The 26,630-nt window shown below is 41.9% G+C and overlaps 1 protein-coding gene across 2 annotated transcripts in view; it reads left to right on the forward strand.

Moving 5' to 3' along the window:
* Positions 1-2,921: 2,921 nt before the first annotated feature.
* LOC135510929 (glutamate dehydrogenase, mitochondrial-like) overlaps positions 2,922-26,630 on the forward strand; it is a 41,546-nt gene continuing 17,837 nt past the window's right edge. For both annotated transcript variants that reach the window (XR_010451187.1, XM_064932271.1), the window contains exons 1-3: positions 2,922-3,491; positions 17,982-18,062; positions 18,175-18,230. Coding sequence is in view for 1 of the 2 variants with exons in the window: in XM_064932271.1 (XP_064788343.1) it covers positions 3,089-3,491; positions 17,982-18,062; positions 18,175-18,230 (540 nt within the window). In the remaining variant the exon portion in view is untranslated. The remainder of the gene's footprint in view (positions 3,492-17,981; positions 18,063-18,174; positions 18,231-26,630) is intronic.

Here is a 26,630-nt window from a genome sequence, read left to right on the forward strand (position 1 = left end):
TCCACAGCAAGGGTTCAGTGTGGTGGTAGTAAGGAATTACAAACTGAAACAGCTCCAACCTGTTTGATATCAGGTTGCATCAGCCAGTGCTGTGCCTTTTAGACATGTGTAAGCAAACCCTTTGACACACCGCCCAGTAAGCAAAATGAGGTGGAAAGACCTCTTTTAGATGTCTTTTCCAGACATTGACATCACATGCATTTCAGGTGCTGAATGAAAGGTTAGAAGACATCCTATTTCCAGATGTCGAAAATACATTGAAAAGATGTCTTATATGGATGTCAAAAATATGTATATTCCGGACATTGTAATTAGGTGCTGAATGAAAAAGTACAAAAACAAATTTTCCAGACGTTGAACATTCTGCCTGTCTTGCCTGTCTTTCCCAGACTATGAAAAGTTCTCATTTACAGACATTGAAAATACATATTTTTCAGTCATTGATTCTATGGCCAAATTTCAACTACTACACATTCTCAAATAAATAAGCATTATATCACAATAATAATTTCACACCTCTTAATAGGAGAATTGCCCAAAATGTAGTATTGCACCCATGTACTGTATCACATGGACTTATGTTAACTTTTTCAAAAGCTTTAAAACTGGCAACAATGATATTCAAAGTTGTCCAACATACAGAATAAAGGTTATATTTATTTATTTTTTGCTATGAATGTGATAGGTTGTTGTTAATCTACTTTAGTTGAATGCACTGAAGACAGTCCTATAAGTCACACTAGATAAGAGCGTCTGCTGAATGAAAGTTCTCAGGACATATCAACACAAACACTTGCAAAGCATGCTGGGTATTATTCTAAGGAGCTCCGCCCCCAAACATGTAAACATTTGGTCGGTGCCGACCAGATCCAAAACTGAACGAATCATTTTTCACAAGTTCAAATATCACAGTACAGTAGAGCACAGTAAAAACAGAGTACAGTATAGTACAGTTCTATATGGTACAGGACAGTAGAGTTTTATTCAGTAGAGTACAGTATGGTACAGTAGTTTAATTCATTAGAGTAGACTACAATACAGTACACTTTACACTAGTGTGCTCTATTGTACTGTACATTTCCTTACTGTACTGTGCACTACAAGGATGGGCCCGCGGTTCAATTTCCTCAAAAACTTTTTTAGGAATTTACTGTTGAGAGTTAAAATAATAGAATACACAAGGTGCCATTTTGAAATTTGGTTGTGCATCAGCACTATTTCTCTCGTCATGTCAGTCACTGAATTAGCCCATGTCAGGTATAATGTTTCAGATTGGTAAATTAACTTGCCGCTAGATTATCTCAATTTGTAGTAATCATGGTCGAATTACCGACTGGGGGGCCCCCATTGATTTTGGTAGTCACTCTCACTAAAATATGATATTAAAAACTGCAAACAACTTTCTCCAGCCTATGGCAAAATATGTAGAGTTTCATGAAATTGGCTGTTAAAACTGCACATTTTTCTCTCCACCCCATGGCAAAACAAGTAGAATTGCATGAAATTAGTCTGCTTTCAAGAGGGTTCTGACCTGCATGTGTGGGTTTGGATGTGCGTATACTGACCCAGAGCCACGAAGGTTGAATTCAGATTTTTTTTGTGGCCCCGACCTCCATCAAAGTTGCCCATCCCTGGTGTACTGTAATGTACTGTGTAGCTCAGTTGTAGTTCAGTTGGTAGAGCATGGCGCTTGCAATGTCATGGTTGTGGGTTCGAATCCCATGGGGGGACCAGTATGAAAATGTATGCACTCACTTCTGTAAGTCACTCTGGATAAAAGCATCTGCTAAATTACTAAAATGTCAAATGTACTGTTATCTGCTGTGCTCTACTGTCAAAACTTGTGAAACATAGATGTATATGATTGGTTCAGGGTTGGTCCTTTCCAGACCAACCGATCATAGACGTCCATGTTTGGACTAAATCAAGGTTGGTCTGGACAAAATCTGAATGTCTATGTTTGGTTCAGATTTGGTCCTTTCCAGACCAACCGATCATAGACGTCCATGTTTGGACCAAATCAAGGCTGTTCTGGACAAAATCTGAATGTCTATGTTTTGGCCAAATATGGTGCGGACCGTAAAAAGACGTCGCCTGACGACAAATGCTTGGGGTGCTAGATCTACATCTAGACGTCAGATTGGGCGTCACTGGCACAGATGTGACACGACACCCTTCTTCCCTGCCAACCTATGACATCAGGGAGACACCCATAAAACACACCAATGTGCAGCATCTTACTTACTAAGGGACACTCTCTGCCTTGGCGTTCATTCCTAAAAATTGGGATGTCGTGGTGTATGACTTTGATGGTTTCTACAACTGCTACAGTCTGCAAGTCTCCTTCCCTCTGTGATGCAAAATAACTAAATGTACTGAGCATATGGAATATATTTTCTTCAGTGCTCTCTAACGTTACTCCCTTCCCATGGGTGAACCTGCCGTCTTTCAAAGTGACAGAGAACTTTTGAGGGGGGTTTTGGAGCAATCTAAGGGTGCTGCAGTTCAAGATATCAATTTTGAAGACCCAAAATGTGTATCTCAATCCATTTATTTTCCATAATTCAGTACTTCCTGTATACCCCACACCCTTGAACATACCCCTCTCCAACTCATGAATTGATATTCTACAAATACAAATTAACTCTCTACCACATCATTCACTGTGCAGGATTACACACACGTTTTTGACATTTTGCTTGAATCAATGACAAAACAACCAGGCCATGTTCAGTACGAAAACATTGTGGAACGTTGCAGATATAAATGCTATGACTAGACTGATGTGATTCCTTATGAATATCACACATTTATATCTGAACGTTGCGTCCTGCTGAAAACGCCAGGGAGCGCAAAAATGTGTCGCGGAGGCGCGCATTAATTTGCATGCGCGTTCAAGTGGAACCCTCCCAGTGAGGTGGGAATCCACACAAACACGCCTGCCTTTAAAACAAGAAAGGGGACGCATGACTGCTGTAAGATCAATTCGAAACGGGACAGGACAAGCCGTTGTCTTGTTATAAGTTTTTGGTTTGCCTTCACTTTTATTTGAATATCATTCGTTACTAACCCGCTACCTCAGTTAAAAATGTACAGATATTTCGGAGAATTACTTACTCGTGGTGCAAGCAGTGCTCTGGCCTCGGGATGTGTCGAGTCGGCTCTTCCAGTTACCGCGTCGTTGATGAGGGTGCGCCACTACAGCGAGGTCGTGGGAGAGAAAGATGCAGATGACCCCAACTTCTTTAAAATGGTGGAGGGATTCTTTGACCGCGGTGCTAATATCGTTGAGGATAAACTGGTGGAGGATCTCAAGAACAAGGAGACGCCAGTGCAGAAGAGACACAGAGTTCGCGGAATTCTCAAAATTATCAAGCCCTGCAACCATATACTGAGTGTATCGTTCCCCATCAAGCGAGACAACGGCGAATGGGAGGTGATTGAGGGGTATCGTGCCCAGCACAGCCAACACAGGACCCCCTGTAAAGGAGGTAAAGCGGGAAAAGTGAAATGACAGTGAAGGGGCGTGGGTCATACAGTGCTAAAGCTGACACTAACTAGCATGTTCGCCAGCCTGTTAACTCCTGTTCAGATGGTTCAAATATTTTCAAACTTTCCTAAACTACGTATGTTTCGATGCTAGCTCGCCAATATTGACTTTTAAAACTACTTTGTGTGAGGAAGCGGCTGGTTTCCATGTCTTGCTAGCTACTTTGACAGTCAAATCATGTGTCCCCCGGGGGGCCACGCAAATCCACATAGCTAACTTACGTTAACGTTACCACCTTAAGGTAATATGCATTGGCTTAATTACTAACTAGTTAACTAGGTAGCTTAGCTATCCATCACCAAGCCAGCTAGATAAGTTATGACACGTACAACCGTATTCTGTTGCTTGTACTCCATGTACAATGATGATGTAATAAATCAAACTATAAAACGAAAGCTGATGCACAAAAGGTCTTTCGTCAGTCACCGGGCAAATTAGCATCTGAGGTTGCAGGGGCCTATCTTCTTTTGTCTTCTTCTATGAGGTTTAACGGCGGTTGGCATCTAATTTGTTGCATTACCGCCACCTACTAGACTGGAGTACAACTCCCTTATACTTTGCTTGATTAAAAAAAATATATATAAATAAGTACCCTACCATCTAACACTACTCACTAATTTCAAAACGAACACCACCCTACTCCACTAATGCAATGTATTTATTCCTACCTCATGCCATTCTGAAAGGATGGGACATCACCACTTAACACACCCTGTAACTCTTCTGATGTCCAGTCTCATACACTTAAATATCTCTCTGCAGCTGCCACCACAACCTCAATTTTCTGCATCTTCCATTTCATCCCTGCAGTACAGTTGATAACCATTGCTATGAATGCTAAAAATCCAATCTTACTGAAACGTATCACTTTTTGGCCTATCCCTCTGTACTGGTATATCGCTACTACTCTCACCACTCCTCACTCTTAACTCATCTTCCTCTACTTTCTAAACTGCCTCAGCATATGACAACCTCTGCACTACTCTAACTGTGGAAACCTTAACCTGACTCTCTCCCACAGGACATTTCTGATCCCCAGCTCAGTGGGCACCCCTACAATTAATACATTCTACTACTTTCCCCAATACTACACATTCCTTTGTCTCATGCCCTTCTGCACACTTCTCACACCTTTGACCCTCCCTCCTACACACTGCTGCCACATGCCCATAAGCTTGACACCTGTAACATCGTAATGTATTCGGCACAGACGCTCGTACAGGATAACTTATATATCCTAACTTAAACTCAAAAGGACAGACAATGACTCTTCTGTTTCCCCACTCTCGCCACCCTGTCTGTGTTGCATCAAACGACGAGCATCACATACACCGGGAATCTTTCCCCTTAGCTGGTCAACTTTTATATTTATCTCCTTTCATTGGTGCCCTTTTCTTGAGAGCGAAACAAATTCACTTTTCTTGCCCCCATTTGTTTACTCCGATCGCCTTCTCCCTCTGACCAACAGAAACACAAACAATTATCACTAGACCACTTCTGGTTACCCTCACCGATTACACATTACACATCTCTTTTCTTCACCCACCATGAAACCAAAAATGGATCAGCCAAAAGGCAAGAGTACACTTTTTCCATAAACTTCACTCCTACTGTCTGACTCATCTTTTTTCTGACCCTTGGCGCATACCTTGGTCTCCGATAACTTCACCACACCTATCACCTCCGATACTTCCTCCGATACTCCTCCTGTCTTCAGCTCCCTCTGCTTACAATTTCTATTTAAAAAATCTTTAAAAGCATCCTTTTTTCAATTTTTTTATCCAACTCAAGTTCACCCTCTTCTTCCCTCTCTCTTAGACCTCCTATCCCTCTTTTTCTCTCCATTCCTCCTCTGTTTTCAAGTATACGTATCCTTATGATATTACTGCACTACTCCTGGCAACCATCTTGTTCTTTCTTTCTCTAGCGACTCCATTTCCCTCACATCGAACTGTGTGATACCCAGGGAAACGGGAAACAGAAAGTAGGTTGAAAATACTGTATCCCTGAACCGGAAACGGACACTTTATACCTCTCAGCAGAGAGTGGTAGCAAATAGTTAATCTGTGTCGTTTTTCAATGGGAGCATATGAAGCACAGTGGGCAGAACAAGCAAGGAGGTGGGCGAAGCACAAGCTAGATCCTATTGGCGCATTGTAGAATATATTTGCATATTTCCGTTAGGGAACGCCGCCTCGGAAGTGCGCATGTGCACAAACTCAATTTGACCTTGCACTCCTAAACATAGCAATTTTTTAAAAACTGACAAAGCATCAAGTCTAAAATGTAGGGCACTGTGTTCATAACAGATTCAGTTTTGAGAACAGAAAAATGTTTTGTGATCAGATGTTTCGTCGTTGAGAACATTTGCAGAATGTCAGCACAGTTTCACCGTGTTCCATCCCCTCCCACTACCCACGACTGGACTTCCTCTCACTACCGTATTTGTGACTCGTTTCAGGAAACTAGGTGTATGTCATGCATCACCACTTCACAAGAGCGCCATTTGAACGTAAACATTTATTTTTGATCAAAATGTGTTGTTTTTTTTAGAAGAAATGCCTTCTGGAACATGTGAACTTTCATGTGCATTAATAACAAACTTGTATGCCGTCTGTAAATACAAATAAAAATGTAAATAAATAAAATAAAATGTGTAGGTAATCAGTATGTGTAGGTAATCCTTTCTAACATGGCTTTTTTGAAAGATATCACGTAGGGGAACTGCATAAATGTTGCTCTCCACTTTCTGGAGGAACAAGTTTTGAAATCAGTGGAATTAATCTGATAGCTAAGAAGATGGAGAAGATTGTGACATTTGATTGCAAATATGCAGACTGAGTCAGATAACGCACAGAAGGCTGTTGTATAAAACACCCGTTTCCGGATTACATCTTAAAACTAATGGGAACAGTGACATCTGTGACATAGAGGGAGAAGCAAATGGGTAAGAGAGTGTAGCTAGCTTCATTTTCAGATTTGATACGTTTCTAATTTTGTCAGTTGTATTCGCTTCAAGTTAGTGTACTGTTAGCTACCGTTAGCTGGCTGGCGAGTTAGCTAACGTTACGTGTATGATCTGTGTAGTAATATTATTCATATCTCAGAGCCATTCGCATTGCTAGTTATGGCCTAATGTTAGCTAGCTAACATTGAACCTGGTTGGTTAGCTACCTTCAAATTCATGCAGGGTAGTAACGTTATGAGTTGGGATTATGGTTAATTGTTTAGCTAGCTAGCTACATGTCTAAACAAGACTCCACTATGCAAGTAACTATTTCAATAGAATGTTTGATGTCACTGTGACAACTGTTGCCTAGTGGTTAGAGCGTTGTGGGCCAGTAACCAAAAGTTTGCTGAATCGAATCCCCGAGCTGACAAGGTAAAACATCTGTTGTTTTGTCCCTGAGCATGGCAGGTAACCCACTGTTCCCCCTGCGTCGAAGATGTCGATCAAGGCAGAGGGGTTGGGTTAAATACGGAAGACACATTTCAGTTGAACAACTGACTAGGTATTTTCTCTTTCCCTAAATTCGCAGAATAACTGATGAATTTACGAACGCTCAACACCCGTTGAATATGGCCAGTGTCAGTAAACGTTGGCAAAAAAGCGTAATTAAGTTATTACCAGCAACACAGCTGCTGTCACCAACGCTCTGGATAGTATAACAGCCTAACCTGCTCTGCTAGGATGAGTAAACTGGTCAGTGAGATGTTCTCTCATTTGTGTCTGTAGGTAGCTAGCCAACGTTAGCCAGTTAGCTTGGGTGCTTGACTGCTGCTGTTAGGTCAGAACACTCGGATCAACCCTACATTATGGCCAGAGCGTCCAGTGTGTGCTCTGAATGCTCCGAGAGCGAAACGGCTCTGAATTTACGAATGGCCAACCTGACAGTGCTCTGAGTTTACAAATGCCCAGAGCACACACTGGCATTCAAATCAAATCACATTTTATTTGTCACATGCGCCGAATACAACAGGTGTAGGTAGACCTTACAGTGAAATGCTTACTTACAAGCACTTAACCAAAAATGCAGTTTTAAGAAAATACAAAAAAAAGAGATAAGAATAACAAATAAAGAGCAACAGTAAATAATAGCAGAGCTATATACAGGGGGTTACCGGTACAGAGTCAATGTATTGAGGTATGTACATGTAGGTATGTACATGTAGGTAGAGTTATTAAAGTGACTATGCATCGATAATAACAGAGTAGCAGCAGCGTGGGGGGGGGGGGTCAATAAAATTTCTGGGTAGCCATTTGATTAGATGTTCAGGAGTCTTATGGCTTGGAGGTAGAAGCTGTTTAGAAGCCTCTGAAGCTGTTTAGAATATTACATTTACGAACACACCCATATTATAAGCCAACATTTAGTCTTGATATCTTTGGTTGTTTAGTACATTAGTACATGGCCTCACATGTGAATCCTTAAAGAGATGGGTGGGGCTGGCTTATGAGGGTGTGAATGATGCTGAATGGGTTTAGACAAAGAAGTGCTCTCCAGTAGGTACCAAAACAATCAAGGGCCATTTTCTCAAAGGTGAGGTTACAAGTTTATCAACTTTCAAAGCAGAATGACTTTCCCATTGTTCCTCAACAGTAGTGTATGATATACAATTGAGTTGCTACTTTTATCCAGTGTAAAAAACAGCATTTAAAATGTTGCTACATAACACCGAATCCAGCCGGTCGGTCACATTTTGGTGGTGAGAAAACATTCTAAACGGATGCCTCAGCTTTACAGCCCCTGTGAAGTATCTGGATTGCCCCTTCTGTCTGTGGTGGTAGCTGATTGGAAGGGGAGACACTATATATGGACACCTGCGGCCTAAGCGTCAGATCAAAGGTGTCATTAAAAAAATGCACCCCCCTCCTAAACATTCAAAATATTTTCACCCGACTCTCCCCTTTCACCGTAATATACATTGAATACCCTCCCCCCTCATATAATTAACTCATAATGTTTATGACCAACTGTAGCGACCCTGGATATCAACTTTGCCACTTCAGCGTGCTTTTGTGGCACAGTCGATGCCACGCAGGACTACAGGCCAGAAGGTTGAGGGTTCGCCGACCACCACAGACAAGGTCACTCTCCCTGCCATGTTTCATAACACTATGATCAGAGCCGGCTATAGACAATGGTCAGGTAGGGGGGAATCTGATTTTCAACATTTTCATGCCATATTTGTAATTATATTAAATATATGCTGTGAATTTTCCACAAACGGGTTTCTGTACCAATCCACCACACAACCAATAAACAAAGCATACTGACTTTGGGCACTTAAATATCATGGTTTGTGTTTTCAACACCACAATAAAAAGACTGTCAATCTCTATGAACAGAAAATGCATCCCTCCCTGCCTTGTAGGCTTACCCAGTATCAAAGGCTTGGCTTGACATTCTCTGAATGTCATTAAACTTTTTGGTGTTTTGTAATGTATTTTTCCATTCATCAATTGGCCGCTGCACAGTTAGGATATATAGATTTTTTATTTTTATTTGTCAGTATAAAAATAAAGCACAATAAAGCCAGGGACTTATTTCCATTTGTAATCCCTATTTTATTTATTTTATTTTTTAAACAAAAATACATATACCATAAGAGATGAAAAAATGCTCAACCTCCCAGATGAGTAGGAGGGGGTACAATTCTCACCAGCTTGTTTGGCATGGAGCTTATTCTTTAGATGTTTGGCCAGCTGGTGAACCATGATGTGCAGCCATAATCAAAGTGACACTGGACTTTTGCATTTGCCTTTAGGGTGTCTATAGCTAGGTTTCCATTCAGTTGGCAACATATTTTCATGTGAATATTCAAAAATCCATTAAAAAGTATATGCCATTGGAGTTTCTTTTAAGAAAATTTAGCATCAGACAACATGACAGGGAAGATTTTAATTTACAGGACATTTGAAAATTTTAATGGACATCCTTATGCATTCAGATCTGACCTGGCGCAGCCAGTGCCATCAATAAATGAGCGATGTTGGCAAAATGATAATTGTTTACTCTGAAAAAAAAGTAAACTACGGTAGACCTACACACTTCAATGCAAAAGATCAACTGGCTGTTCATCTGTTAAATACCGCGCTGCCTGTCGGACACTTGAAATTATAATAGCCTATCTAATAGGTCCAATTAAATGAGCATGGTAATTTGTTGAATGGCTACTTTGGGAATATGAACTCATCCATGGCCAGAAAAGCTGAGAAAAGTATTCTGCAATGGTTACGATATGTATTAATGTTTATAAATAAAGTATTGTCTACTTGAGAAATTTGACATTACACTATTCAGATGTAGTGGTCTACAAATGTCAATGGTAAAGGTGAACCATCTGTTCTACCATTAAACTGCTCATCGGATCGCATAGAGCAAATTACTTTAATCTATTTACTGCTGTGAAGTGTGTCCAATTAAATGAGATGGGACAAATGGTAGGCTATCCAAACTTATTCTACAGTCTTGGCCCAAAACATTGGCCACCTTGCACTTTTTTCAGATAATGCACCATTTCTTCCAGAAAACGGTTTAAATTTAAAAAAAATTGGTGTGCAGTTGAACTAAACAAAATCAGAATAATTGACCAAATCTTAGCTTATTCCACAAAGAAATCCTAAAATGGCCAAGACAATATTGGCACCTTCTAGAAGTAGTTAGAAATAATTAGATTTCAAGCAGGTGATTTTCCTTTGTTGGAATTTAACTCACCTATGGGGAGTTGCAGGTACCTGCAACATACTAATCACATTCAACCAGTTTGAATAGAGAAAATGACTCCTTCTCCTGCTTTGTGTACCGCAATGAGCATGGAGAGAAGAAAGAAAACCAGAAAATTATCTGATGTCAGACAAGATTGTATCTCCAGAGACATTGATGTTCCTTTTTCCGCCGTACGTAATGTTATCAACAAGTTAAAAGGCCCATGCCACTGTAGCCAACCTCCCTGGACGTGGCCACGAGAGAACTTGATGGAAGATTGCAGTGAAGGATTGCTTGAATGGTGGAGAAAGCACCTCAGTCAACTGCCACACAGATTGAAGCTGACTTTCAGACACAACGTATGACATGTTTAACTCGTACCATCCTTTGCCAACTCAATGAAAGGGGGTTATATGGTAGGAGACCCAGGAGGACCCCACTGCTGGAAGACATAGGAAAGCCAGACTGCAGTTTGCCAAAACGCACCTGAACATGCCAAAAACCTTCTGGGAGAATGTCCTGTGGACAGATTAAACCAAATTAAGAGTTTTTTTTTTGGTAAAGCACACAATCTCTGAAGGCTTTATTTTGTTTTCTGTAAACAAAGAAAATAACACCTTCCCTACAGTCAAACAATACAGTCAAACAAGGAGTCGGTTCAGTGACATTTTGAGGTTGCTTTGCTGGCACCGGGTCACTTGAACGTGTGCATGGCATCATGCAATCAGGAGAATACCAAGGCATTTTGGAGCACAATGTTAGACCCAGTGTCAGAAAACTGGGTCTTTGACTCAGGTCATGGGTCTTCCATGAAATTGATTTGCAATGACTCCAGTGATATCGTAATTTCAACATTTATTGTATCAAATGGTAGCCTACAATGGCATATACATCAATGGGCTACTTGAAAAGAGGCAAATGTATAATTCTCCACATTTAGCCTAATTTCAGTTCATTGAGGACTTTTTCCCCATAAACAAAACGCAAGGGAGTTCTATAACTTCCATTTCAAATTTCCACTCTGGCAGCACCCGAGACCCAAGAACTGAGCATCCATAAAGCACCTTGCTTTATATCGTTTTCTTTAAGCAGTCAACATTAGAATGCAGTTTAAACAACCACCCAGCAGATTTATGTAATGCGCCCAAAGTCGTTTTCCAGTGCTTTGTCTCCATTACTTATTGACGTGCATCAGTTCTAGAGTATTTCATGTTTTATGGAAAAAGGTTTGGAAATAGGTTACTCCATAATCTAAATAGCCTACCTACAACTGGTAAAACGTTGTCAACGTCTCCTGCCGCTCACGTGACTCAGCCAATCACTAGTGCTCTCTCAGCACACATGCACCCCTCTGGCCCTCAGCAACAGCCTGTCTCACTGTGAAATATAGCAGTGAAATATACATTTTTTAAGATCAACGCCTTGGCGACCGCCAAAAACCCGTGACCAATACATTTTCACCCGCGACATCGTTTTCAAAGTAGCCCAATTTGCCAGGAAAATCGCGAACATGGCAACACTGCCTGTGGGAAAGAACTGCAGCCCAGTGGGAAGCAACTCACGTGAGCAACCACCTCGTGTACAACATAGTTGTACTGGTCATTCGTACCGTCTTGTCGTTAAGTTAGCGAATTGGCATGTCATGGTGACCAATACTACAAGTTAATTCTCCCTCGCCCATCTAAATAAACACGTAACAACTTTTAACTAGCGGCATGGTGCTGTTGTTTCCAGCTAGCCAGCATAAACTAATTTACTGGAAACTGTTCGTCGCCACACTGGACTCTGAGCTGCGCGATCTACGTCATCAATTTGGGCACCAGGCGTGTCTGCATAGCCTCTCCTGATAGGAAGTTTGGAACTGAGGTCAGTATATTATTTACACGCGAGGGGCCAAGAAATGACTGAGCCATAGAAATAGAATAGATGGACTGAATCACAATTCCAGATTCAGAGGGTTGAAAATGGAAGATCATAAATCTAGTGCAGTTGAATGGAAGTTTGAACTCCACCCAGGACAGGAATGCTGACATTACAGTTGTTGGTTTGTTTATTCAACTGGGCAGAGCCTTGTATGGCTGTGTGAACATTGGCACTTTCAGATTTAGTCTGGATATTGATCATTGATGATTTATAATAATATGCAACTTAGCAGACCACCAAAGCATGACATGAAGAACCACTTAAGGCTGAACTTGCTAGGTGATGCTAGTCTGCATGCTCAATTTTAAGAGAGCAGGCAGCTCTCTTCCTCAATTTCTGTCCAGGCTGAATTGTATAAAGCTTGGTGTGGAGCTTCAGGATTTGTTCTGAACTTTTAATAACAAATTACTTGTAGCTTCTCTCATTTGTCTCTCTGGAGTTTGTTTTAAAGGAAGGATAATGGGGTTGTGCCAGTTTTACAATTATTAAACTCGACCTGACCAACTCAGAGCTGGTCAAAACCAAACCTGGATAAGGTAGTGGTGTGAGATGAGAGCATAAGTCCTTTACATGGGAGGAGGCTGCAGTGGCTACTGGGTTGGCTAAAACGGCGGGGTGTGTGTGTGAGACTATTGTGTCGTGCTGCTCCTGTCATAGACTGGAATGACCCCCTGACAGAGGCAGCCCTACTATATTTAACCTGTGATGAGGATATGAATTCTTGGACCTTAAGTGCCTGCTTGCCTCACTCATCTCAGTGAAATGTACGGTGTCAGCCAGTTTCTCTGTATTCAACTTTATGCCATGAATTAGGGATCCAGAAACCGAGACCCTGTTGTTTCTTGAGTCTTGTTAGGCTAGCTAGTCCATCATTGTAAATAAGAATTTGTTCTTAACCGACATTCCTAGTTAAATAAAATGTTCACCAGTAGCCAGCCATTGAGTAAAAGCCATAGTACAGAAATGCTGGCACTGGCGATGACGGGGGCGGTGTTAGAATAATTTTTGCCACCTTCCACGGTTATTGGAATGAAGACTCTCTGGCATTACATCTCTGGGCACTGAGCCTTGGTATTGATGGGTGCACTGGAATCTCTCTGTTTGGCTCCCTGTCCAAAGATGACCTGAGTTTGGTACAGGACGACATGACATTTCCCTGAATATTTGAGGTGGCTTTTCTAATTTGAACCTCAATTCTGTTATGTTAGTCGATTCTGAGCCATGTCCATATGTCAGCTGACTTACAGTAGACCTATGGCAGATGGTTGAAATCTGGATGAAATCTGATTTCTTAAGAGTGTTGTTGATGAAGCTAGTCACAATCAAACAATTCTCTCCCACTGGAAATATATTACACTTCTTTCAATTACAATCCTGTTAGGTCTGCTTTTGAATTGCACACCTTCCCAAAACCAGTTCTCTGCATCAAGTTTGAACCATCAGCCTCATGTTGCACTAATTAGAAATACCCTGCACTTTATGCAGCTATTAAAAGCTTCAGTGTCTTCGGAAGTGGAAAGTTTGAGGTCCTGTGTGTTGAGCAGCCATACTCTATAGGTGGACTGCCGACCTGATCCGGACACAAAACGAGGTCATTATGGACCGCGGGTCCCGACCATTAAAAAAAAGTCACTTTTTGGGAAGTTGGTCGTGATTTCACTCCTGGTATCATATGAAGATCCATAAGACATGGACAATTTGTAGAATTGCAGGAAATTATCTTTGAAACGGCAACATTTTCCCATCGCTCCATAGCAAAATGTCTATAATTGTATAATCGTGGTGGCAGGGTAGCCTAGTGGTTAGAGCATTGGATTAGTAACCGAAAGGTTGCAAGAGCTGACACGGTACAAATCTGTCGTTCTGCCCCTGAACAGGCAGTTAACCCACTGTTCCTAGGCCGTCATTGAAAATAAGAATTTGTTCTTAACTGACTTGCCAAGTTAAATAAAGGTAAAATAAAAAAATAATTGGAGGAAATTAGCTTTAAATCTGCTCATTTGTCTCTCTGCCAATGAGGGTATGAACAGTTTGGGGTTGCAAGGTGGGGGTTTGTTACTATGTTGATGAATGAAAATATCCATCCGGACCTTTGCCACCCAGGACATTTGTGTGCCCATACCTCAAATACTATTTGAGTACCCCTGCCTGGTATAGTGGTAAGAGTCAGTGAACAAGACGGTCCTGCCAGGAGCACATTTAGTTTCCAGCTCAATGTTTTTCCTAATTGTGGGTGAGAGGAGTGGAGGGGGGCCGGCGGTCTCGGGAGTGAGAGCGTTATATTAGTTTAAACACGTGGCTGCAACCCAGGCGTGGTTGCCCCATTCAAAGCCGATGGTGAAGTTGACTAAAAATAAAGTGATGTATGTCAGACACATGGAGTAATTACTTGGGATTCCCATTCAAAAGTGTTAGCTTTTTTAAAATCTGCCTTCCCGGGAAAAAAACTCGTTTGAAAATGTAAGTCACATTACAAGCCCATAGCTTGGTGCAACCTGGTTCAGCCTAATCAAATCCTCTCAGTGAGCAATAGCACTAGACAGAGATGTGGTTTCACCACCCTCGCGTGCAAGCCTCTCCTCTCGACGGAGCTCTACTGTAAGCACAATTTCCTTTCGTAGGATAGCTGTAAGTCATTAATATTCATGAGTTACATCTGGTGATTTGTTGAGCCTTCTTGCTTGTGTGACATCATAGAGATGCACTGCAAAGCCTTCTGTTTAGCTTGCTCACCAGCATTAGCAGTAAGCACAGAACGACTTAGGAAACCCAGGTTCGGCTTAATTAAATGTGAAAAAAATAAAAGCCTCACCAGCTAGCTACCAACTAATTTTATTTTCACTGTCTGATCGTTCATTAAACGAATCCACTAATTGTTATTTTTACCTTTCCACAAACTCTGTTGCTTGATATGTGCAAGTTGACCCAAATGTATTAAAGAACAGGAAGTCCACGATTAGTTCTCTAGTAGTGGCTACATTTCAGTCATTTAAGTTAGTTATCCTCTTAAATGCGGCGGACAATGGATAAACTAACAAGAAGTTGCACATAAACTCAGCAAAAAAAGAAACATCCTTTTTTCTGGACCCTGTCTTTCAAAGATAATTCGTAAAAATCCAAATAACTTCACAGATCTTTGTTGTAAAGGGTTTACACTGTTTCCCATGCTTGTTCAATGAACCATAAACAATTAATGAACATGCACCTGTGGAACGGTCGTTAAGACACTAACAGCTTACAGACGGTAGACAATTAAGGTCACAGTTATGAAAACTTAGGACACTAAAAAGGCCTTTCTACTGACTCTGAAAAACACAAAAAGAAAGATGCACAAGGTCCCTGCACATCTGCATGAACGTGCCTTAGGCATGCCGCAAGGAGGCATGAGGACTGCAGATGTGGCCATGGTAATAATTTGCTATGTCCGTACTGTGAGACGCCTAAGATAGCGCTACAGGGAGACAGGACGGACAGCTGATCGTCCTCGCAGTGGCAGATCACATGTAACAACACCTGCACAGGATCGGTGCATCCGAACATCACACCTTAGGTACAGGATGGCAACAACTGCCCGAGTGACACCAGGAATGCACAATCCCTCCATCAGTGCTCATTCTGTCCACAATAGACTGAGAGAGGCTGGACTGGGGGCTTGTAGTCCTGTTGTAAAGCAGGTCCTCACCAGGCATCACCGGCAACAACGTCACCTATGGGCACAAACCCACTGTCGCTGGACCAGACAGGACTGGCAAAAAGTGCTCTTCACTGACGAGTCGCAGTTTTGTCTCACCAGGTGTGATGGTCAGATTAGCATTTATCGTCAAATGGAATGAGAATTACACCGAGGCCTGTACTCTGGAGCGGGATCAATTTGGAGGTGGAGGGTCCGTCATGGTCTGGGGCGGTGTGTCACAGCATCGGACTGAGCTTGTTGTTGTTGCAGGCAATCTCAACACTGTGCGTTACAGGGAAGACATCCTCCTCCCTCATGTGGTACCCTCCCCGCAGGCTCATCCTGACATGAACCTCCAGCATGACAATGCCACCAGCCATACTGCTCGTTCTATGTGTGATTTCCTGCAAGACAGGAATGTCAATGTTCTGCCATGGCCAGCGAAGTGCCCGGATCTCAATCCCATTGAGCACGTCTGGGACCACGTCTGGGTGAGGGCTAGGCCCATTCACCCCCCAGAAATGTCCAGGAACTTGCAGGTGCCTTGGTGGAAGAGTGGGGTAACATCTCACAGCAAGAACTGGCAATTCTGGTGCAGTCCATGAGATGGAGATGCAGCTGGTGGCCACACCAGATACTGACTGATACTTTTGATTTTAACCACCCCTTTGTTCAGGGAAACATTATTCAATTTCTGTTAGTCACATGTCTGTGCAACTTGTTCAGTTTGTCTCAGTTGAATCTTATATTCATACATATATTTACACATGTTAAGTTTGCTGAAAATAAACGCCAATTGACAGTGAGAGGACGTTCCTTTTTTGCTGAGTTTTTCTGAAAATGAACTAGTCGCTAGTTGTTGCCAATGGTGTTCTAATGTTTAACCCGTAGGCTATTGAAGCCAGTGTGCCCATGAGCTCCCAAGTATAGTTAGCAGTGTTTGGCGTCCACGATTAGCCAACAGTTAGTTGGCTACTGCCTGGCCAGTGTGATCCAGCATGCTAGCTACGTTTCAGTCAGTAGTTATCCTAAATGCGGTGGTCACTGGATAAACTAGCTATGAGTTGAACGTATGCTGGTGAAAACTAACTTGTAGCCAGTTGTTGCCCATGGTGGAATCATATCTAACCAGCTGGCTCCTGAAGCCTATGTGACATGTCTATACAAATGTGCTCCCGAGTCTAGGTGCAGAAAGCAGCTGAGGTGAATCAAACCCTGTAGCTAGCTAATGTAACAGTATAACTTTAGACCATCCCCTTGCCCATACCCGGGCGCGAACCAGGGACCCTCTGCACACATCAACAACAGTCACCCACGAAGCATCGTTACCCATCGCTCCACAAAAGCCACGGCCCTTGCAGATCAAGGGGAACCACTACTTCAAAGTCTCAGAGCAAGTGACGTCACCGATTGAAACGCTATTTAGCGCGCACCACAGCTAACTAGCTAGCCATTTCACATCCGTTACACTAACAAGCACTCCTTTGCGACAATGTTACTGGGATGCAGGAATATTTGATGTCTTTTCATTTTAAGATCACTGTCACTGAAGTTGGTGGTTACTACTGGTTTTAGATCTGGGGGGTAGAGAAATTGTCCGCAAAGGGCTCAGAGTGATGTCCCACACCCAAGAATCCTCAACCAATCACCCGACGGCTATTAATGACTTTGCCTCCGGCAATCCTACGAATGGAAACTTTACCTACTGTGACTGACACTGGGTAACTGCAACCATTTTGTGCGGTAATCAAATGTTATTGGTCTTTATACACATGGTTATCAGATGTTTTTGCGAGTGTAGCGAAATGCTTGTAAGGACTAGAAGAGAGGCAGCCCTCTCGGTCGGCTCCATCTTGGTTAAAACTGACTACCTGCAATAACTACGAGAGGCCAAGTATGAAATGGAGATTAAGTTAATGGAGGAGGAGGTTTTAGAAAGTGGATAGTGTACACACTTCACTTGTTTTATTGTACAGCAACTTATAGGCTTATTGTTTTCATCATGTATAAGGTACATACACACCTACTCTAGCTAGAGAATGAAAATGGGAAAACATGGCTTTTTTCAGCCAAGTCTGATATCACAGGTTTCACACCGCTAACTCTGCCATGTTGTATGTTTCAGGTATCCGCTACAGCACCGAGGTGTCGGTCGATGAGGTGAAAGCCCTGGCCTCGCTGATGACATACAAATGTGCTGTCGTGGGTAAGGGCTTTTACACACCTGGCCTTTATCTTTGAGACATCAGGCCTCCAGACATGTTTATATAGCCTGTTGTGTTTTCTGATGTAACCCCTTCCATTTTAAATTCCTTCAGATGTTCCATTTGGAGGAGCCAAAGCTGGAGTGAAGATCAACGTAAAGAATTACACTGTAGGTATTAGTTTGTTTCGGGATACACCAGAGTATCTTAAGAAATTGTTGATGTCCTTTCATCCCATTCTCATTAGCTTTAGATTGTGTTCCCTTTATGTACAAAGCAGTTTCTCAATAGACAACAAAGTCAGTTTCTACTTTATTTTAAACTTGTTTATCTGTGACTCAGAGCTTATCGTACAGGCTCACATTACCAAGTAATCTAAACGAGTGATAAGGGTGCTGTCAAGGCATGTCATTTTCATCTCACTACGTCCATTGTGATGTATTTTACCCCTAGTGCATAGATAATAACCATTGGGCACACACTGTTTGTTTCAACGCATTGACATGGAATCAATGTGGAAAATACGTTTGATTTGAACAAAGTAATCCAATTTTAATCTAATTTCAACCTGCTTTGTAAACATTGAAATTAGGGTAATACTTTATCTTAAATGAATTGACTTAACCTGACTAACAGACATCAATTTAATTTTAACCTAATCATCAGATCTACATTATCAGTCTCAAGTTTATACACCTACTCATTCGAGGAGTTTTATTTTTACTGTTTTCTACATTGTTGCACAATAGCGAAGACATCAAAACTATGAAATAACACATATGGAATCATGTAGTAATCACAAAAGTGTTAAACAAATGAAAATATATTTGAGATTCTTCAAAGTAGCCACCCTTTGCCTTGATTACAGCTTTGCACACCTCTTGGCATTCTCTCAACCAGCTTCACACGGTAGTCACCTGGAATGCATTTCAATTTAAATGTGTGCCTTGTTAATTTGTGTAATTTCTTTCCTTAATGAGTTTGAGCCAATCAGTTGTGTTGTGACATGGTAGGGATGGTATACAGAAGATAGCCTTATTTGGTAAGTTTAAATCAAAACGTTATTTGGCACATGCGCTGAATACAAGTAAGTGTAGACCTTACCATGAAAATGCTTACTTACAAGCCTTTACCCAACAGTGCAGTTAAAGAAAGAGTTATGAAAATATTCACCAAATAAACGAAATAAAAAGTAACACAATAAAATAACATTGACTCGGTACTCCCTGTATGTAGCCTCGTTAATGTGCGGGGATACTCGTTAGTGGTGATTTGTACATCTACAGTAGGTAGGGGTGACGTGACTATGCATAGATAATAAACAGCAAGTGGCATCAGTGTAAAAAAAGGGAGGGGGGAGGGGTGTCAATGTAAATTGTTCGGTGGCGATTGTATTAACTGTTCAGCAGTCTTATGGCTTGGGGGTAGAAGCTGTTAAGGAGCCTTTTGGTCCTATACTTGGTGCTCCGGCACCGCGAGCCGTGCGATAGCAGAGAAAACCGACTATGACTAAGGTGAATGGAGTCTCTGACAATTTTTGGGGCTTTCCTCTGACACTGCCTAGTATATAGGTCCTGGATGGCAGGAAGCCTGGCCCCAGTGATGTACTGGGTCGTACGCACTACCCTCTGTAGTGCCTTATGGTCAGATGCAGAGCAGTTGCCATACCAGGCGGTGATGCAACCGGTCAGGATGTTCTCGATGGTGAAGCTGTAGAACCTTTGAGGATCTGGAGACCCATGCCAAATATTTTCAGTCTCCTGAGGTGGAAAAGGTGTTGTGCTCTCTTCACGACTGTCTTGGTGTGTTTAGACCATGATAGTTCGTTGGTGATGTGTACACCAAGGAACTTAACTCTCGACCCGCTACACTACAGCCCCGTCGATGTTAATGGGGGCCTGTTCAGGCCCACCTTATCCTGTAGTCCACGTTCAGATTCTTTGTCTTGTTCACATTGAGGTAGAGGTTGTTGTCCTGGGACCACACTGCCAGGTTTCTGACCTCCTCCCTATAGACTCTCATCATTGTTGATGATAAGTCCACTGTTGTGTTGTCAGCAAACTTAATGATGGTGTTGGAGTCGTTTTTTGCCACGCAGTCGTGGGTGTACAGGGAGCACAGGAGGGGACTAAATACACATCTCTGAGGGACCCCAGTGTTGAGGATCAGCGTGGCAGATGTTGTGTTGCCTACCCTTACCACCTGGGGGGGGTGGCCCGTCAGGAAATCCAGAATCCAGTTGCATAGGGAGGTGTTTAGGGTCCTTAGCTTAGTGATGAGCTTCATGGGCACTATAGTGTTGAATGCAGAGCTGTTGTCAATGAACAGAATTCTCACATAGGTGTTCCTTTTGTCCAGGTGAGAAAGGGCAGTGTGGATTGAGATTGCGTCATCTGTGGATCTGTTAGGGCGGTATGCGAATTGGAGTGGGTCTAGGGTATCCGGGAGGATGCTGTTGATGTGAGCCATGACCAGCCTTTCAAAGCACTTCATGGCTACCGACTTGAGTGCTACGAGGCCATAATCATTGAGGCAGGTTACCTTTGCTTTCTTGGGCACAGGGACTATGGTGGTCTGCTTGAAATATGTAGGTATTAAAGATTCGGTCAGGGAGAGGTTGAAAATGACACTTGCCAGTTGGTCTGCGCATGCTTTGAGTACACGTCCTGGTAATCCGTCTGGCCCCGCGGCTTTGTGAATGTTGACTTGTTTGGCTACCGAGAGCGTTATCACACAGTCATCCAGAACAGCTGGTGCTCATCTGCATGCTTCAGCATTGCTTGCCTCGAAGCGAGCATAAAAGGTATTTAGCTCATCTGATAGGCTCCCGTCACTGGGCAGCTCGCATCTGGGTTTCCCTTTGTAGTCCGTAATAGTTTAAGCCCTGCCACATCCGACAAGCGTCAGAGCTGGTTTGTAGGATTCAACCTCAATCCTGTAATTGACGCTTTGCTTGTTTGGTGGTTCGTCTGATGGCATAACGGGATTTCTTATACGTGTCCAGATTAGTGTCCCATTCCTTGACAGCGGTAGCTCTAGCCTTTAGCTCGATGCGGATGTTGCCTGTAATCCATGGCTTCTGGTTGGGATAAGTAGGTACAGTCACTGGGGACGACGACGTCGTTGATGCAATTATTGATGACGCCGATGACTGAGGTGGTTTACTCCTCAATGCCATTGGATGAATCCCGGAACATATTCCAGTCTGTGCTAGCAAAACAGTCCTGTAACATAACATCCGTGTCATCTGACCACTTCCATATTGAGCGAGTCACAGCTTTAGTTTTGCTTCTAAGCAGGAATCAGGAAGATAGAATTATGGTCAGATTTGCCAAATGGAGGGTGGGGGAGAGCTTTGTATGCATCTCTGTGTGTGGAGTAAAGTTGGTCAAGTTAATTTTTTATTTTTAATTTGGTTGTACAGAGGATACGTTCATTAGAGTTACCAGCCTCAGAAATTGCTGCACAAATAACTGCTTTACAGAGTTCATGTAACAGACACATCTCAACATCAGCTGCTGAGAGGAGACTGCGTGAATCAGGCCTTCATGGTCGAATTGCTGCAAAGAAACCACTACTAAAGGGCACCAATAAGAAAATGAGACTTGCTTGGGCCAAGAAACTCGAGCAATGGACATTAGACCGGTGGAAATCTTTCCTTTGGTCTTTAAAGTCCGAATTTGACATTTTTGTTTCGAACCGCGTGTCTTTGTGAGACGTAGAGCAGGTGACCGGATGATCTCTGCATGTGTGGTTCCCACCGTGAAGCATGGAGGAGGTAGTGTGATGGTGTGGGCGTGCTTTGCAGGTGACACTGTCTGTGATTTATTTAGAATTCAAGGCACACTTAACCAGCATGGCTACCACAGAATTCTGCAGCGATATGCCATCCCATCTGGGTTGCGCTTAGTGGGACTATCATTGTTTTTCAACAGGACAATAACCTAACACACCTCAAGGCTGTGTAAGCGCTATTTGGCAAAGAAGGAGAGCGATGGACTGCTGCATAAAGTGACCTGACAATCATGACAATCACAAGACCTCAACCCAATTGAGATGGTTTGAGATTACTTGGACCACAGAGTGAAGGAAAAGCACCCAAGTGCTCAGCATATGGGGAAAATCCTTCAAGACTGTTGGAAAAGCATTCCAAGTGAAGCTGGTTGAGAGAATGCCAAGCGTGTGCAAAGCTGTCATCAAGGCAAAGGGTGGTTATTTGAAGAATCGCAAATATAAAATAATTTATTTGTTTAACACTTTTTTGGTTACTACATGATTTCATATGTTATTTCATAGTTTTGATGTCTTCATTATTATTCTACAATGTAGTGGCTAATAAAGTTTTTGTTATTTTCATTACAAGGTGTAGTATATCAGTCCCATCAACCCTGCTAAGAATGGAATTATTATAACTTTGTTTACAGGACAAATTATATTAATAGGGGCCTGAGAATCCGAGTACCCGGGTCCTATTAGTGAATGTTAATTTATGCATAAGTGTACATTATATAACACATGTGTTTCCATGTGTGTAGGCTTACTCATATCCAGTGTATTTTCCCGAGTGAGCGTTTCCATGTGTGTTTAGCGTCACTGGTTTCACTGAAAGTCAGTCAAACCCCTTCTGCCATGCCACTTGGCTCCTTGGTTGAACAAGGGAATCTATATTCCGTCCTGCCCTTGACTTTGGTGCAGGGCATATGATGTCCATAGCCTCTTCGTCACCGCTCACTCTGAACAAGCAGGAGATGCTGCTCTTGCTTCTTCAGCTTGACTGATTTAACAGCTTCTGGCAGATTGACAGATCTGAAGACCTGATAGGTGTTCTTCTGCCACTGCCAGCACAGGTCTGTCCTCGGCTTAGTGCTTGAGATGTGGGGCAGCAATTTTCTCCACACATTCCTGAAGGAAGACAGCCTAACTACACGTACCTCTGGAAAATACAGAAAACATTTAAGCTCAATAAAAGTCGTGCCAATAATGTTGGTCAATTAAATAATCAAGATGTGTTTTTGCTTTACATTCCAAGTGTTGTCATCAATTCCTTGTAGAGATGCCACACTGCTGCTTTTGTCACATGGGATGACCGCAGCTTTCCACCAAAGTGTTTGTGTCCTGGGTGGCATCCTGGTAATATTATTGCATTATCCTCTGAGTAGTTGTTGAAGTTCACCACTCGCTGCAAGTCCTCATGCCTCAGGTGTAACCTGTGCTTGCTTGGGCCAGCTCTCTTTTTGATGGGAGGCATTAGACCATTCTCCTTGTATGACTGGTTGAGGAGAGTCAGGCGTGTTCTGGTGAAGCTGAAAGACGAATTCCAGATACAAATATTTTAGCATTATTATACAATGGTTGCGAAATGGCATTCTGAGAACATAACTACACACAGTTCATACACGTAATGTTCAATAGCTAGCCAGCCATCTAACGTCAGCTGGCCTAGCTAACAGCAAGCTTTAATTAGCAATACAAACCTGATTGTCATAGCCTGCTAAAGTTAACCAAGTAGGTTCAATGTTAGCTAGCTAATATTAGGCTATAACTAGGAATGCGAAATGGCATTCTGAGAGAATATCACTAAAAATATTTTTACCTAAATCAGCGATATCCTCATCTGATTAATTTTCAGTCAGAGAGAGTCGGCATGACACGATCGTCCTCAAGAAAGTAGTCCATCACAACTTTTTCCCGCTGACCTTTGTTGATAGCGCCTGATAAATTCAGGGCAGAAATGTTTAGCACTAGCAACATATTTGCAGTTCTCCATGGCTAACGTTATATCTTTTGAAAACAGCAATAGAAAGGATTATCTACGCATAACGAGCAGCTCATTTTAGACACAAGATGCTACACCGCAGACCAATCCAAACTCATCGCTCCGCATGTCCAGTAGACTCATTATCTCAGCCAATCATGGCTAGCGGGAAGGTTGTGGTCTTTTTCTGTGGCTAAACCAACTAGGCCTGTAATTTAACAGTTTATTCATATTTACAGGTGGCATACAAGTTTTGATATTAAGGCACATGAAAGTTCACATGTTCGAGAAGGCATTTCTGCCAAAAAACACGTTTTTACATTCAAACGGCTCTTTTGTGAATTTGTGACTTTGAGACATACGCCTAGTTTCCCGAATCGGGTCACAAATAGGACATTTCTGTTTTCCATTTTTATAAATGTGCTAAAAATTCTAAACCTGTTTTTGCTTTACCATTATGGGGTATTTTTAAATACATTTTAGAATAAGGCTGTAACGTAAGTCAAGTGGTCTGAATACTTTCCGAATGCACTGTATACACTGAGTATTCCGAACATCTTCCTAATATTGAGTTGCACCCTCCCCTTTGCCCTCAGTATAGCCTAATTTCGTCAGGGCATGAAGGTGTCCAAAGCATTCCACAGGGATGCTGGCTCATGTTGAGTCCGTTGCTTCCCAAAGTTGTCAATTTGTCCATTCTTGATACACACTGAAAACTGTTGAATGTGAAAAACCCAGCAGCGTTGCAGTTCTTGACACAAACCGGTGCACCTGAACCTACTACCATACCCCGTTCAAAGGCACTTCAATCTTTTGTCTTGCCTATTCACCCTCTGAATGGTACACTTGCACAATACATGTCTCAATTGTCTCGAGGTGTAAAAAACCTTCTTAAACCCGCCCCTCCCTTTCATCTACACAGATTGAAGTGGATTTAACAAGTGACATCAATTGGGGATCATACTGTAGCTTTCACCTGGTCAGTCTGTCATGGAAAGACCGGGTGTATATAATGTATGTTAAAAGACATCAATAACGGCAAGGTAAAAGTTGTCTAATCATCTATTTGGCATGCTATTTATAGGGCTAGTGGTAACTATGTCTAACTTCCAATCAACCTTAGATGAATGATAGTACACCTAGCTTCACATTGAAATGATGGTGTTCTCTGGGCAAATCGAATGTCAATGCAGCCTTCATAATCTAGTGATGGAATAAAAAATCCATAGTTACATATCGGAATATTAATTTTGACTATCACAATATTTCTGTGCTAGTTGGCTGTATCTGCATAGCTTGTTCTCCTTTTTCTTTTTAAATAGGAAGCCAATTTTGTTTTCAACACTTATTTCCATAACTAATCAACTTGTTTTCTCATTGCTCTCTCTTGTCCCTCTGCAGCAGACATATGATGAGCAATATCAATATCAGTATCAATACATATACTGTAGAATCGTGAGAATTGCCATACATATTGTATTGGTACCGAAGTATCACGATAATGTCACAATTCCAATGCCTAAGATAAACCCAACCTCACTCAGAATTGACTTTTAACATAGAGCTTTTGTAAGAAAAGTTAGTTACTTTCAACTCTTATTTAGGTAGTCTACTCAAATAAGTATGGAAGCTGGTCAATGTCTAAATGTGTTGACATGATAGCTCAGCTGAAACGAACACAGCTTGTTTACAACGCTAAGCAGGGTACATAGTTAGACATCTGGATGGTAAACTAGTTCTCCTTGAAGTGCATTACCCCGTCATGTATCAGTAGGAGTCCCTCAATGTTCAAGCAGAAATTGTTACTGTGGCTACACATTAAATTCAATATACCACATCACTTAGGTTGATAGCATGATAAACAATTACATTGATTCAAACATACCATTCTATCAACATTGAAACAAGGTCAAATAACATGTCTAATCAAATATGAACCATAATATATTGAATATAGAATTAAAAAGATGAACATTTCTATGTGGAATTTCAACATATATTTCTGGTTATGTTGAAATTAGATTGTAAGTTAGGTTAAGTCTATGTATTTAAGTTGAAGTTGTACCCTAATTTCAATGTTTACAACGCTGGGTGCAATTAGATGAAAACAACTGGATGATGACTTGTTTTCAAATCCAATGTATTTTCCACGTTGATTCTGCGTCACAATACGTTGGCAAATTACATTGAAACAATGTTGATTCAGCCAGTGTGTCATGTAGGAAGGCTGCAGGATGTCCTATTATGTGACCATTCATTGGAGTGTTTGTTTTAGCAGTGATCGGAACAAGGATGAGAATCTCTATCTTCAACTTTGACCCCAGAATTAGCCGAGATTACTACTGATAGGGAAGAAGGAGCCATAGAAAATTATTTTATTGTCTATGTTTCTCAAAAATAGAAAATATGCATGACCTGTACTTAATAGTTATTTAAATTTGCGAATAAGAATGTTATTAAGTGCATATTGTACATATTATAGCACACGTTATTAAGATGTTGAATACCTTATCTAAATTTAAAGATCACACCATTCCTGAAAGCCCCATTGTGTTCAATAGAGCTGTGCACAGGAAGCTGTTAGTCAGTGGGCTCTCCCTCCACTTCCTGTAGCCAGCCCAGCGCTGACCTGCCCTGTGTTGTTATTAAGCATTGGCAGCTCTGCTCTGGGGGAGAACTGCTGAGCCATCAGCTGGTAAACATCATGACGGGGACATTTACCCCTTATCCATCTGCTTGGCTGCTGGCTCTGAAAGAGCAGGAGGGTTTTTTTTTTGTCCCTTGATCCTCCTGAGCCAAACTTATAGTCCTTGAA

This window comes from Oncorhynchus masou, chromosome 23, assembly GCF_036934945.1.
Source record: "Oncorhynchus masou masou isolate Uvic2021 chromosome 23, UVic_Omas_1.1, whole genome shotgun sequence".
NCBI lineage: Eukaryota > Metazoa > Chordata > Actinopteri > Salmoniformes > Salmonidae > Oncorhynchus > Oncorhynchus masou.